At 38.5% G+C, this 10,931-nt stretch overlaps 2 protein-coding genes across 7 annotated transcripts; one reads left to right on the top strand and one right to left on the bottom strand.

Moving 5' to 3' along the window:
- The first annotated feature begins 360 nt into the window (after positions 1-360).
- LOC133735835 (E3 ubiquitin-protein ligase MBR2-like) lies at positions 361-6,870 on the top strand. Of its 6 annotated transcripts, XM_062163262.1 has the most exons (8): positions 364-709; positions 2,441-2,504; positions 2,680-2,933; positions 3,069-4,552; positions 5,114-5,164; positions 5,997-6,095; positions 6,171-6,314; positions 6,403-6,870. In XM_062163262.1, the coding sequence occupies exons 3-8, from the start codon at positions 2,855-2,857 to the stop codon at positions 6,532-6,534; spliced, it is 1,989 nt and encodes a 662-aa protein (XP_062019246.1). In that variant the 5' UTR covers positions 364-709; positions 2,441-2,504; positions 2,680-2,854; the 3' UTR covers positions 6,535-6,870. The 6 variants fall into 6 exon arrangements, with proteins under 6 accessions (XP_062019242.1, XP_062019244.1, XP_062019241.1 ...); XM_062163258.1 differs by having other exon boundaries at positions 361-709; positions 2,441-2,508; positions 2,680-4,552; XM_062163260.1 differs by having other exon boundaries at positions 361-709; positions 2,441-2,508; positions 2,753-4,552.
- A 1,031-nt stretch (positions 6,871-7,901) lies between these two features.
- Positions 7,902-10,501, bottom strand: LOC133738588 (laccase-15-like). The gene is made up of 6 exons (XM_062166156.1): positions 10,319-10,501; positions 10,085-10,236; positions 9,714-9,958; positions 9,378-9,506; positions 8,302-9,252; positions 7,902-8,229 (listed from the first exon to the last, which is right to left on the bottom strand). The coding sequence occupies exons 1-6, from the start codon at positions 10,409-10,411 to the stop codon at positions 8,099-8,101; spliced, it is 1,701 nt and encodes a 566-aa protein (XP_062022140.1). The 5' UTR covers positions 10,412-10,501; the 3' UTR covers positions 7,902-8,098.
- Between the last annotated feature and the right edge of the window lie 430 nt (positions 10,502-10,931).

A 10,931-nucleotide genomic window follows, 5' to 3' on the forward strand; every position in this document is an offset into this window, starting at 1 on the left:
ATATTACAAAAAGAAAATTAAAAAAAAAAAAAAACTGTTTTACATATGCTATGCATATGTGGCCAAAGACTTGTTAGAAGTCATTAAAACAAAAAGTGGGACACGTTTCACTCCGTATGGGGGGGGGGGGGGGGACAGCCTATCACCTTAAACCACCGTACGGTTGCGAGCAAGGACCACGTGCCACAGCACATAAAAAATATTAAACTGACTAATTAGCGAAGAGAGGAGGAAAAAACACATCACGGGACGTGGGTCCCACAAGCAGAGAGGGGGTGCATGCAAAGCTATGTGGGGACATTGAAATGGGGGCTCTCCCTCCTCTGGGAGAGCACTCAAGAGACCCCCCCCCCCCTAACAAACCCAAACCCCACCCCCTCTCTCTCTCTCAGCCAAATAAAATCTCCAACACATCAATTGGAAAATCCAAAGATTCAACATTACTCTTTCTTTCTTTCTTCCTCTCTTGATTCTGTTTCTTTTCATCTCTCTCTCTGATTCCAATTCCTCCTCTTCAATCTCTCTCTCTCTCTCTCTCTCTCTCATCCGTTTGCTCAGTCCGCTTTGTCGTTTTCGGTTATCTCTTCCGGACCAAAATTAATATTAAAAAATGAGGTAACTGAAACCGAGGCGAAACAAGGTCCGACCCGCAAAGCCAGAGACTAGGGAAGCGGTTTTTTTTCAACCAATTTGATCTCACTCTCCTTCGGTACTTCTCTCTCTTTTTCATCTCTCACTCTTATTTTCCAAATTCAGGTCATTTTCTATTTATTTTTGTTAATTTTATTTTCATTTCATGAGGATTGGAGAATTAGAGGGGATCGGAATCGACCCAATTGCCCGTTCCTTCGTTTTTTTTTCAATTGATTATGTGTGGATATTCGCCGGGATATGCCTATCAATTGGTTGTTGTTTGGGTCATTGTTGCTGTCCACATTCATAGAATCGATTGGGTATTCGTTTTTGGGTAAGAATTGTAAAGATCCTGACTTGGGTAATCAGTTCATAGGAATGGATGGGGCGATTTTTCCCAAACTTGGTCATTTTCTGTTTATATGACTGTGTTTTTATTAGCTTGGCAATCACTTTCATAGGGATAATAATGGGCTGTAGGTTTCTGCATTACTAATGCATATATGTAGTCTTGTTTGTTTGTTGCGCTGATTTATTGTACTCAGCAGTTTCTTTTGTTTTAATATCAATATTAGGATCAAGAATTTCGCTGACATTGTTTCGAGGTGACAATATATTGTTTGTGCCAAAGGTTGAATCTAGCAATTTGCTTCTCATATTGTTGATCAATGGTCTTTTGACAACATTATGTTGGTTACTGGAAAATCAATTGCTTGTTGTAGTGGCAACCATTGAAAATGTTTCCTGAAGTTAGCTTTCAAAAGTTCTTGTTGCAAACAGAGCAGCATACAAGGAATCAAATAGTAAGGATAGTTGAACAGAGATGCCATTTTGGATTAGGAGTGGAATTCAGCTATGTCATGTTAAGTTTCTGCATTTTGGCAGACATAATAAAGCGGTAACTATGTAGATAGACAGTTATCTAAGAAACCGAGTTGTTGCAATATAGGTCCAAGTCCAACAAGAACATATAGATAAATACTATCGCCCTCAAAGGTATGTGTGTGGCCTACGGAAAACATATCAGAGGGGTGCAGATTTGAGTGTGGAACTGGCTCCCTGTTCCGGAGCTCTCCTATGTATGATATGAAGTCTCTCCCTCCCTCTGTCTTTCTCTTCTTGCCCTTTCAGTATTGAGGAATGAAACAATGATGTCAATCTAACATTAACAAGTATATCTATACAATGCAAAGTAGGATAGAGTAACTAGACCATTTGTAGAGCTGTCTTTGGAGTCCTAAGTTGGTTTTCCTGGAAATAATTTAAAATCAATTGATGGTTTGTGCTACTAATTCGTCTTGAATAAAGGTTCTGACAAAGTGGTGTGTGCTTGATTCTTAGCTCTAAGCCAAGCTGTTCTCTTGGTTATAGTGCATGACATCCTTGACCAACCTATTACAAGAGCAGTTTTTTAACATTCCGAAATTAAAGCTGCTTATTACAAGTATCAAATAAACTTTTCTCATTAGTTTAAATGTTTTAGTGTTTAGAATATTTTAGGTTTTTTATTGTTATGGGATTGTCTTTTGGGTTTTAGGCTTCTTGTACATGATTGAAATATATTAAGATTATTGTGATATTGTCTATGCTAATTGTTCTTGTTCTAGTTTTCCGGCTTTCTCTGTTCTTTACTTTTCTTGCACCATTGTTCAGTATTATGATTTTTTTTTTGTTTTACTTTTGTGGTCTACTTGATCCCAATTCTGCCGAATTGCTATGCGAGAATGTGCATGTCTGTAGTTTTAGAATCGGAGTTCCATGCACTTTCTAATTCTTGTCTACACATGTTTTTGATATTAATTTTCAGGATTTTCAGTTGAAGACATGCACCTAATGCAATAAATTTATTTCATATCACCTGATCAGTATTAGTAAGTAAGGAGATACAGTCTCTTCTTCTTCTTCTTCTTCTTCTTCTTCTTCTTCTTCTCTTCCCCTCTCTCCCTCTCTCCCGATACACACACACACACACAGAGACACTACTTATATATATATGTTTATATATCTATTTATCTTGCATTAATATTTATATCTGAATTCCTGCAGATGTTTACTATTGCGTACTCTTTAGTTTGACCAGCATAGAGTTGAGATATATAGTTTATGCTGCTATCTGCAGATTCCAGATGTGTTGTTGAAGTGATTAATCTGAACCACCTGCGGATACAATATAGTGTCTTCTGCACTTTATCAGGTTATTAGGGGGAAGTTGCTGTCCCTAATGCAAGGTCAAGGGAGTGGAATTGATACTTTTTCAGAAATCACTGATGTTGGTCTTGGACCTGTTTCCAACAGCACTGGTATGAATCAGCAGACTTCTTTGAATAATATGCTAAACCCTGTACAAATCTATTTGTCAAGCTATATGGTATTTTATGGTGAAATAACATGTTTAAATGCCCTAGTCATGATACCCATAGCTTTACTGTTTCCAGGTGAACCTAGCTCTAGATTGAATTTGCAAAACACGGTCAATGATGGTGGGACCAGAATGGAACATGGTTGGTCTGCTCCATATAGTGCTTGTCCTGTGATTGCTCAAAGATCAGAAGATAGACGAATTGAGCCAAATATCCTTTTTCCTGGGAGATCTCTTATTGGCCTTGGTGGCAATCAGATACCAGGTGGGCCTTCTTTTTCAGAAGGTTCTAGCTCTAGTTATATCCCTCAGCATGTAAATTTAAATGCAGGATATGTTGAAAATAGTGGTAACTATGGGCATGGTATGGAAGCTGATGCAGACCCTAAATTCTACAAGTCAAGTGGATTAGAAGCAGAACAGACATCTCCAGGCAGTGCTTCACATGATATTGTTGGGACTTCATCTGGAAGCTCTGATTATATGGTTGGGGAAGACGATGGTAATCCAGGCTCTTCTTTTGGCAATTGGGGTTTATCCTGCAAGCGAAAGGCTCTTGAGGGTACGTCAGGGCAGTCTTATCCCGGTGGAAGTTCTAGCTCATTTCCTCAACCTGAAAATCGAGCATGGAATGCTGGTCCTGCATGTTATAATCCTTCTAGTAGTTTAAGTTTATCTACGCCCCGTAATTCTCCTAGTGGCATTCCTTCAGAGCAGCAGAACTCAAGAACCAGGATTGGTTTGAGAGTTGGAGCATCTGATACCTTTCCTTCATTAGGTGTTACAGGAAATGCAGAGAGCCCACTGAGACAATATGTTAGGGGTTTCTGTAGTACTGGGTCTCAGCAAGAATCTGCACCATCAAACTTATCATCAGCTGGAAGATCAACAACAGTAGCTGCAACAAATTCGGGTGGTCCTCAAAGCCAGTCTCCTGCTATGCATATCAACAGTTCGTCGGGAAACATGCTTCCTTTCCCTTGGAATGGTGCTTCCAGTTCACGAGTGGGCAGCTTATCAGGCTCTGTTATGTCCGGATATAGAGGTGCTGAGTTAAGAGAAGAAGCAAGCTCACGAAGCATTTCTAGAAACAATGTTGAGCACCCCATGTTTGTAGCTGTTACTGATATGAGAAATTCAGCACAGGATCCAACAGGTTGGAGTTTAACCCCGGGAAACTTAAGCACTTCTGTAGGTGGTCCTTCCTCTGCTAGAATTGGCTCCAGTTCCAGCGTTCATTCTTTGCCTAATCCCTCATGGATCCCTCTCAACAGCCCTTCAACGGAAAATCAAAGGATTACTGAATTTGCACCTTGGTCTTTGTTTCCATCTATAGATTCTCAACCCGGAGGTCATAATCATTATAATCCAATACCATCAGGACCTGCTTCCTCTCAGGATTCTGGAACTTCTTCTGGATCAAATAATCAGGGTCGTCAACAACCACATCCTAGGTCAGCATTCTTGTTGGACAGACAAGGTGATGATGTTCTTAATATGCCCCATTCACTACGGGCATTAGCAGCTGACATTGATGGGAGGCGCCGACTTATATCTGAGGTTTGTGGCATTTCTCTTTTTGCTACTTTTCAGTTTGACTCTTTGTATCCAGATGACAGAGTCTGGATATCACTTTTGAAATGTTTCGGTTTGGCGTTGACTTATATCGCTGCTTGTTCACTGAAAATCTATCGCAATTTAAATTTCTACATGCTCACTTGATTAAATATTCACTTCAAAATTGCTTTAATGTTGTTTCCTTCGTTCTCCTTGCTTTTTCATGAACAATGAATTGTTAAGTTTCACTTAATTTGTAACGATTTACTTTTGCTTGGAAAGTGATCTTTTTCATATTGCGTGGTTCTATTTCCATCTTCCATTCTACTCTTATCTACCTCTTGTTTAGTGGGTGTTATGTTACAAGTGTATCCTTGTACTGAATTACTTATTCTTAGTATTTACAAGTAGAGGGTTGCAGACGCTGGCCTCTTTTCTTTTCTTTCTTGCCTCTGACCAAAGAGACAAGTAATGCTTTCAAGTTTTGTTCTTAGATATTCACTAAATTTTGCATAAGACATATCTGCTCTGAAACTAACAATTAGAACTTCCTCCATGTACCAGATTCGTCAAGTTTTGAATGCTATGCGCAGGGGTGAGAACTTACGAGTCGAGGTTTGATATTCACCTCTACATTAATTTCTGTTTATTAAATTTTTTTGCCATCTTTATGAATGATTAAAATTTGATTTTTCATACCCCATGAGTTCATTTAGGCAGCCATAAAATATGACATTCATCATTGTTGGTGCCGATGGAATTTAGTTCTTCGAAATTGCAATAATTAGTAGCTCTGAGCCTTTACACTGTTCAGGTCTATTGCATCTGCTTCTATCTTTTTGTGGATAAAGGCGGTGTTACATTTGCCAGCTGAATAGTCTGATCCATTTCTGTATCATGATGATATCTAGGAAAGGTTTAAAAATCTCTTTTCAATTGCCACTGTATAGCGTCAATAATGGGTTTACTACATGAAAGCAGTATCAATTACTCAATTAGCACAACAAAGTGTGCCCAAAGTCCCCAACCACTATATGTTTTGCTAGGTAAAGATGCTAGGAATAATAAAACTATGGTTATTCCATTTTTTAATGGCAACGGCTGTCTTTTTTTTCCTTTTTTGGTGCATAGCATTTATAGGTCTTCTCTTGAATAAGATTACAATATATATGGATAATCAATCATCTTTAATTCTCGAACTATAGTTATAATTTGATGGGAGAAACATCCCTGTATTAGGAAAAAGAGTTGTATGGTTCATAGAAACTAATGATTAATCAGGGCAGCATAATTAAGCTGCAATGCGTGTGTTTATGAGCAGGTACACACTTGATGGTTCTTCTGTTTGCATCTATTGGGGTTTACTCTGAAAAAAAAAATGGTTTAGCTTTTTATATACAAGAGATTTTATCTCTTTGACAATTGATATTCATATGATTATTTTCAGGATTATATGCTCTTTGACCCATTCATATATCATGGCATGGCCGAGATGCATGATAGGCACAGAGACATGCGCCTTGATGTTGATAACATGTCTTACGAGGTAAAACTGAAGCAAGTATTTTCCCATAGGTTTTTGCTTTAAAGCTGTTCCAATAACTATGCTGTTGGATAATAGGAACTATTAGCATTGGAGGAACGTATAGGAGATGTTAGCACTGGATTGAGTGAGGAGACCATATTGAAATTGATGAAACAGAGAAAATGTCTATCTGTTACAACAGAATTCCCAGCAGATATGGAACCCTGCTGTATCTGTCAGGTATGAGTTATAGGAATCTGTTTTATTGTTTCAAGTGCTTCATGCATTTGATTTCTTCCAACTTTTCTGAACTGAATATATATGGCAGGAGCAATATGCTGATGGGGATGATATTGGCAGACTGGATTGTGGGCATGACTTCCACACCAACTGCATTAAACAGTGGCTAATGCAGAAGAATCTGTGCCCGATTTGTAAAACGCCAGCCTTGCTGACATGAAAGGGAAGACCAATATGTTCCATCCTGCAATTTGATTTTCTTGCTGCTGTATTGTTAAATCCAAAAGCTGGTTGGAGAATCTACTCCCTTTTGTCTGAAACCGGGTTATTTGTGCATGAAGTACTTGGTTTGATGAAAAGCGGAAAAGAGAAACAGTCCATAAAAAAATAAAAATAAAAAAGAAGAAACTCTGCTACATTGATCATAAAAGGATTTGTTTCTCGGTTAGAAAAGATACCTTTTAATCCTTTGACAATAATGAATATATTGGAATAACATTATATCTGACAGTATGAACCATTTGCTATGTTTATGGAATACGGACTGTTTTGCTTATTGCTGTACTATGCATGGATTTTATTGTAATTCAACTGCATTAGTGTTCTATTCCTTTCTCTTGATAAAGTTATGGGATTTCTTTTGTTGAACTCGCGTTTCAAAGATGAATTTTGCCATTTAGAAGATGATAATTAAAATGAGTGGGAAGCTTTCCATTTATTCATCATCTTGACAGTCTTTTAGAGTAAACAGAATACTGAGTTTTAACTTCTACTATACGCCTGTATTGGGCATACTCCATGTCTTGGGTTTTGAGTAACCGAGGTTGTGTTGCGTAAAGGTGTTTTGAGTTTATGGTCACGAGTATGAGTTTGGGTAAACTAGAAACTCTGGAAGATTGGAGGAGAATCACTCTTCGGCCTAACATAATCCCGCTACCCCTTGGGCTAACCGAAAGTGCACAGATGACCTTTTACTCCACAATTGATCTGAGTTATCAAAATTCAAAAAGATGATACTAAAAACTTGTATGACGTTCTATGGAGTATCACAGGTCGTTGATGAATAGTTAAATACGTATTTTTGGCGTAAAATAAAGACATTGTGGAGGAATGATCAGAGATAACAAGTAAACGAGGCCAAGGGTATTGAACATTCGATTTTATAGCGTTTGACGTCCATAGTTGTAGTTGGTAGGATAGGAATGAGAGACTCCATTACAGAGACACAAAAAAATAATGATGGACCTATGGGATTCGATTGTAAGCTTTTTTATTCTATCCTCTGTCGTGGCTAAAGGCGGACTTGGTTTGTTCTATTCCCATTTTGGGTACTAATTCCTAACTGAACTCATGATTTCGGTTCATTTTTCAAAAACGAAATTGCACTGCTTTGGTTCGGTTTTGATTTCAACTGCGTTGACTCTAACAAGTCTTTTTCTTCAATCAACTTCAAACATGGTTTAAGAGAAGTGTGCTATGTGGCAGATGTCTTAGCAAATCTTGGCGACTCAATTAGTGATGAGCAAGTTTTGGACGATTGTCTACCCCTTAGTGTGATAAAGGGCCTTCAATTTTGATTCTTTTGGGTCGAATTACCTTAGAAGGTTTTATTTGTAATTTTTTCTAATATTCTCTCTTGAAAAAAAAATGTAATTTAATATACCACACGTGCAACACCCTGATCTTTATCGTTTATTTTCCATATACATTAGACACTATGAGTTTTTAGATATATGTAAATATGCATAGATACGGCAATAGTGACACTAATTTCAGCCAGATTCTTAACACGGAGGCATATCCGGTGGAGGAAGCAGCAACCTTTCCTTCTTGTATTTCCCATTCTTCACAATAAAAACCGTTTCCATTCCCCATGTTAGGTGACGCTCCAAATGGCAGTGCAAAAACCATACTCCTAAAATAGCAAAATATTTGTAAGATATGTTCAACTAAATAATAATTTACATTCTGAGTATAGCATGATTACCAGGATTTGTGGCCTTGAATCTCATTGCAGCCCAACCACCTATGGGGACATTGACAGTGTTCCTAAGAGGGGGATCAACAAGATTGTAGTTCAATGGGTCCTTTTCTTCATCAAAATTTCCAAAGCCATTTCCAACTATGTGGAAGTCATACCCATGTAGATGCATAGGATGATCTAGCCCAGCCACTAGGTTTGTATTTTGATACACAACTTCCACATCCGTCCCATATTCCAAAATCTTCACCTTCGTCCCCCTCTTTGGTATTTGCAAAATCAGAGGCAGGTCCTGAGCAGTGAAATTAAACACGTACGGCGGAGAATCTGGAAAACCCTTGTTGAAGACTCCATTGATATAGTAGTAATAAGCTTCTAATATGTCAACTGTATCTGGCCCCACAAAGCTTATGTTGTTCATACTGGCAGCTAATCGGGTCCCGTTGGGTCCTTGACAGGTTTGATTTCCCTGGCAAGGGAATGTGTTGAGTGAAACTGTTGAAATTATTCGAGTTGTGATAGTTTTCGGGACATGCTGTTTGAACTCAACGGGTAGGCTCTTAAGGCTAGTGAAAAAGCCAAAGGCTCTTTCTGTGTCATTAAGGGGAGGAAGGTAAGGAAATAATGGAGTATCATTCTCATTATGATTTCCATTATTGTACTCAACTATTGCTGTGGTGGTGGTGTTGTCGAAAGGAATCATAGAGTTACTCTGGTATGCCCTAGCAGCCATGTAATAGCGACCAGGTTGTTGGTTCGTGACCAACAAGGCATCCATGGATTGGCCAGGAGCTATTGCGATGTAGTCCGTTTCGATTGGCTTCGTGTAGCTTGCGTCTGTCGCGACCACCGTGAGTTTATGGTTTGCCACCGCCATGAAGTGGATCTCGTTCATTCCTGCGTGGATTATTCGGAGCAAGTAGGTCTTGTTTTGGTCCACAGAGAGTTTGAATGTATCTGCATTTTTTTTTTTTTTTTTGAGAAAACTAAAGCACACCTTTATTGCTAATCAAATAAAGCAAATATAAGAAGAGTGAAATTTGGCTCTAGGAAATTTAACTAATTACTATGAGAGTTCGAACCTGATTTTGAGCAAGGATAGAGGTCTCCAGGTTGACCATTTATGGTGTATGCGTCAGAGGTAATTGGAGTGTCTCCGGTTCTAACAAATTCAGTAAGTACCTCCATTACATCTTGCTTCCACCACTCACCTGCATTTTCATCAACAGTTCATTACCTGTTAGTTTTCAATTTTGAGGAAATCTCCCGGGTCCGGTCATCTCCATAAATCCAGACTCCAAGAGTTAAACTTAGACTAGGTTCGAAATAGCAATTTTTGGTTTTTGACTTTTTTTTTCTTTTTTTAATTTCAATCTTTAATGTAACGCCTGGCACAGAGGTTTAAAACTAATTGATACCTAATATTATGGGAACTTCATCATGGGGCTTGGGAAAAGGGTAGCTAGTTCCTGGCTTTGGATAGACATAGATTGCTCCATGAACTGTCGCACGTGACCAATCACTGTGAGCGTGCCACCAAATGGTACCTTCTTCTGTAGAAAATATGATCTTTTGTTTGAAACTTCCCCCAGGTTGAATAGGACATTGTGTGATGTATTCCGGACCATCAGACCATGGATTCCTTGGTTGGCTTACTCCATGCCTGTTGTACTCAACCAATTAAGTGAGAAAAAACACTACTTACTTCTTCAAATACAGTGAAATAATCATTTGTCTTAGTAAGTTAGATAATTAAATTACAGTATTATTTATAATATTAGAAACGTACCAGTGAATGGTGATATTGTATCTGCCTCCGTTATGAACATTGACATAGATTGTATCTCCTCTAGAAGCTCGTAAAACTGGTCCGGGAAATTTTCCATTAACAGTCAATATCTTTTTAGTGCTGCACAGCCTTGTATATGTAGCTTCTTTCACCTGCATAATAGCAAAGTTACCAAGTAATTGACAAAGAAAACACACTTAAGATTACAAATCGAGGAACTGAGCAAGTACGTACGACCCAATTATAATCTGCCCAAGCGTCACGATGAAAGAAGAGTGGTAGAAATGATAAAATCAGCAGGGCAAAGTTCCAGTTTTTAGACGACATCGTTCTTGTTAATAAGAATCGAACACAATTGCATATATGCACGGCGTCTAATTTCTGCTTTTGTTACTAATAATTTCTATTGTAAACATCCCAGTTTGCTGAATTTATAGAAGATCAGAGTTGATGACAGATAAGATCATCTCCAACGGAGTGGTCATTTGCCAGGTGGACAATAGAACGGTAACAAATGACTGAAGACATCCTTTCCAACCCACAAGTCAAATCCACGTGGATAACAATTCTGAAATTTTCTGTCAAATTTGACAGACCAAACTTAACCTGTCTTTTTTTTTTTTTATCATTATTTCTCTTTCTTCCTTCTCTCTCTCTCTCTCTCTCTCTCTCTCTCTCTCCCCGCCCCCCGCCCCCCGCCCCCACAGAGTTTATCTCTTTCTTTTTCTGGTGCTGCATCTTCTCAGGCAATCGATGGTGATCGATCTCCATCAATTGAGCTAGAATATTAATGCCCTAGCAAATAGAATGATTTATCATATCCCATCTCCAAACCCAGAACTCAAAT

The sequence above is a fragment of the Rosa rugosa genome, chromosome 3 (genome assembly GCF_958449725.1).
Source record: "Rosa rugosa chromosome 3, drRosRugo1.1, whole genome shotgun sequence".
NCBI classification, from domain to species: domain Eukaryota; kingdom Viridiplantae; phylum Streptophyta; class Magnoliopsida; order Rosales; family Rosaceae; genus Rosa; species Rosa rugosa.

Bases quoted from the DNA above. Each gene is read 5' to 3' on its own strand.
- LOC133735835 (XM_062163258.1), top strand. From the start codon at position 2,855: ATGCAAGGTCAAGGGAGTGGAATTGATACTTTTTCAGAAATCACTGAT. The intron at 6,096-6,170 runs GTAAAACTGAAG...GTTGGATAATAG, and splicing joins TTGATAACATGTCTTACGAG to GAACTATTAGCATTGGAGGA. The intron at 6,315-6,402 runs GTATGAGTTATA...TATATATGGCAG, and splicing joins AACCCTGCTGTATCTGTCAG to GAGCAATATGCTGATGGGGA.
- LOC133738588 (XM_062166156.1), bottom strand. From the start codon at position 10,411: ATGTCGTCTAAAAACTGGAACTTTGCCCTGCTGATTTTATCATTTCTA. The intron at 10,237-10,318 runs GTACGTACTTGC...GCTATTATGCAG, and splicing joins GGGCAGATTATAATTGGGTC to GTGAAAGAAGCTACATATAC. The intron at 9,507-9,713 runs GTATCAATTAGT...ATGAAAATGCAG, and splicing joins TGAAGTTCCCATAATATTAG to GTGAGTGGTGGAAGCAAGAT.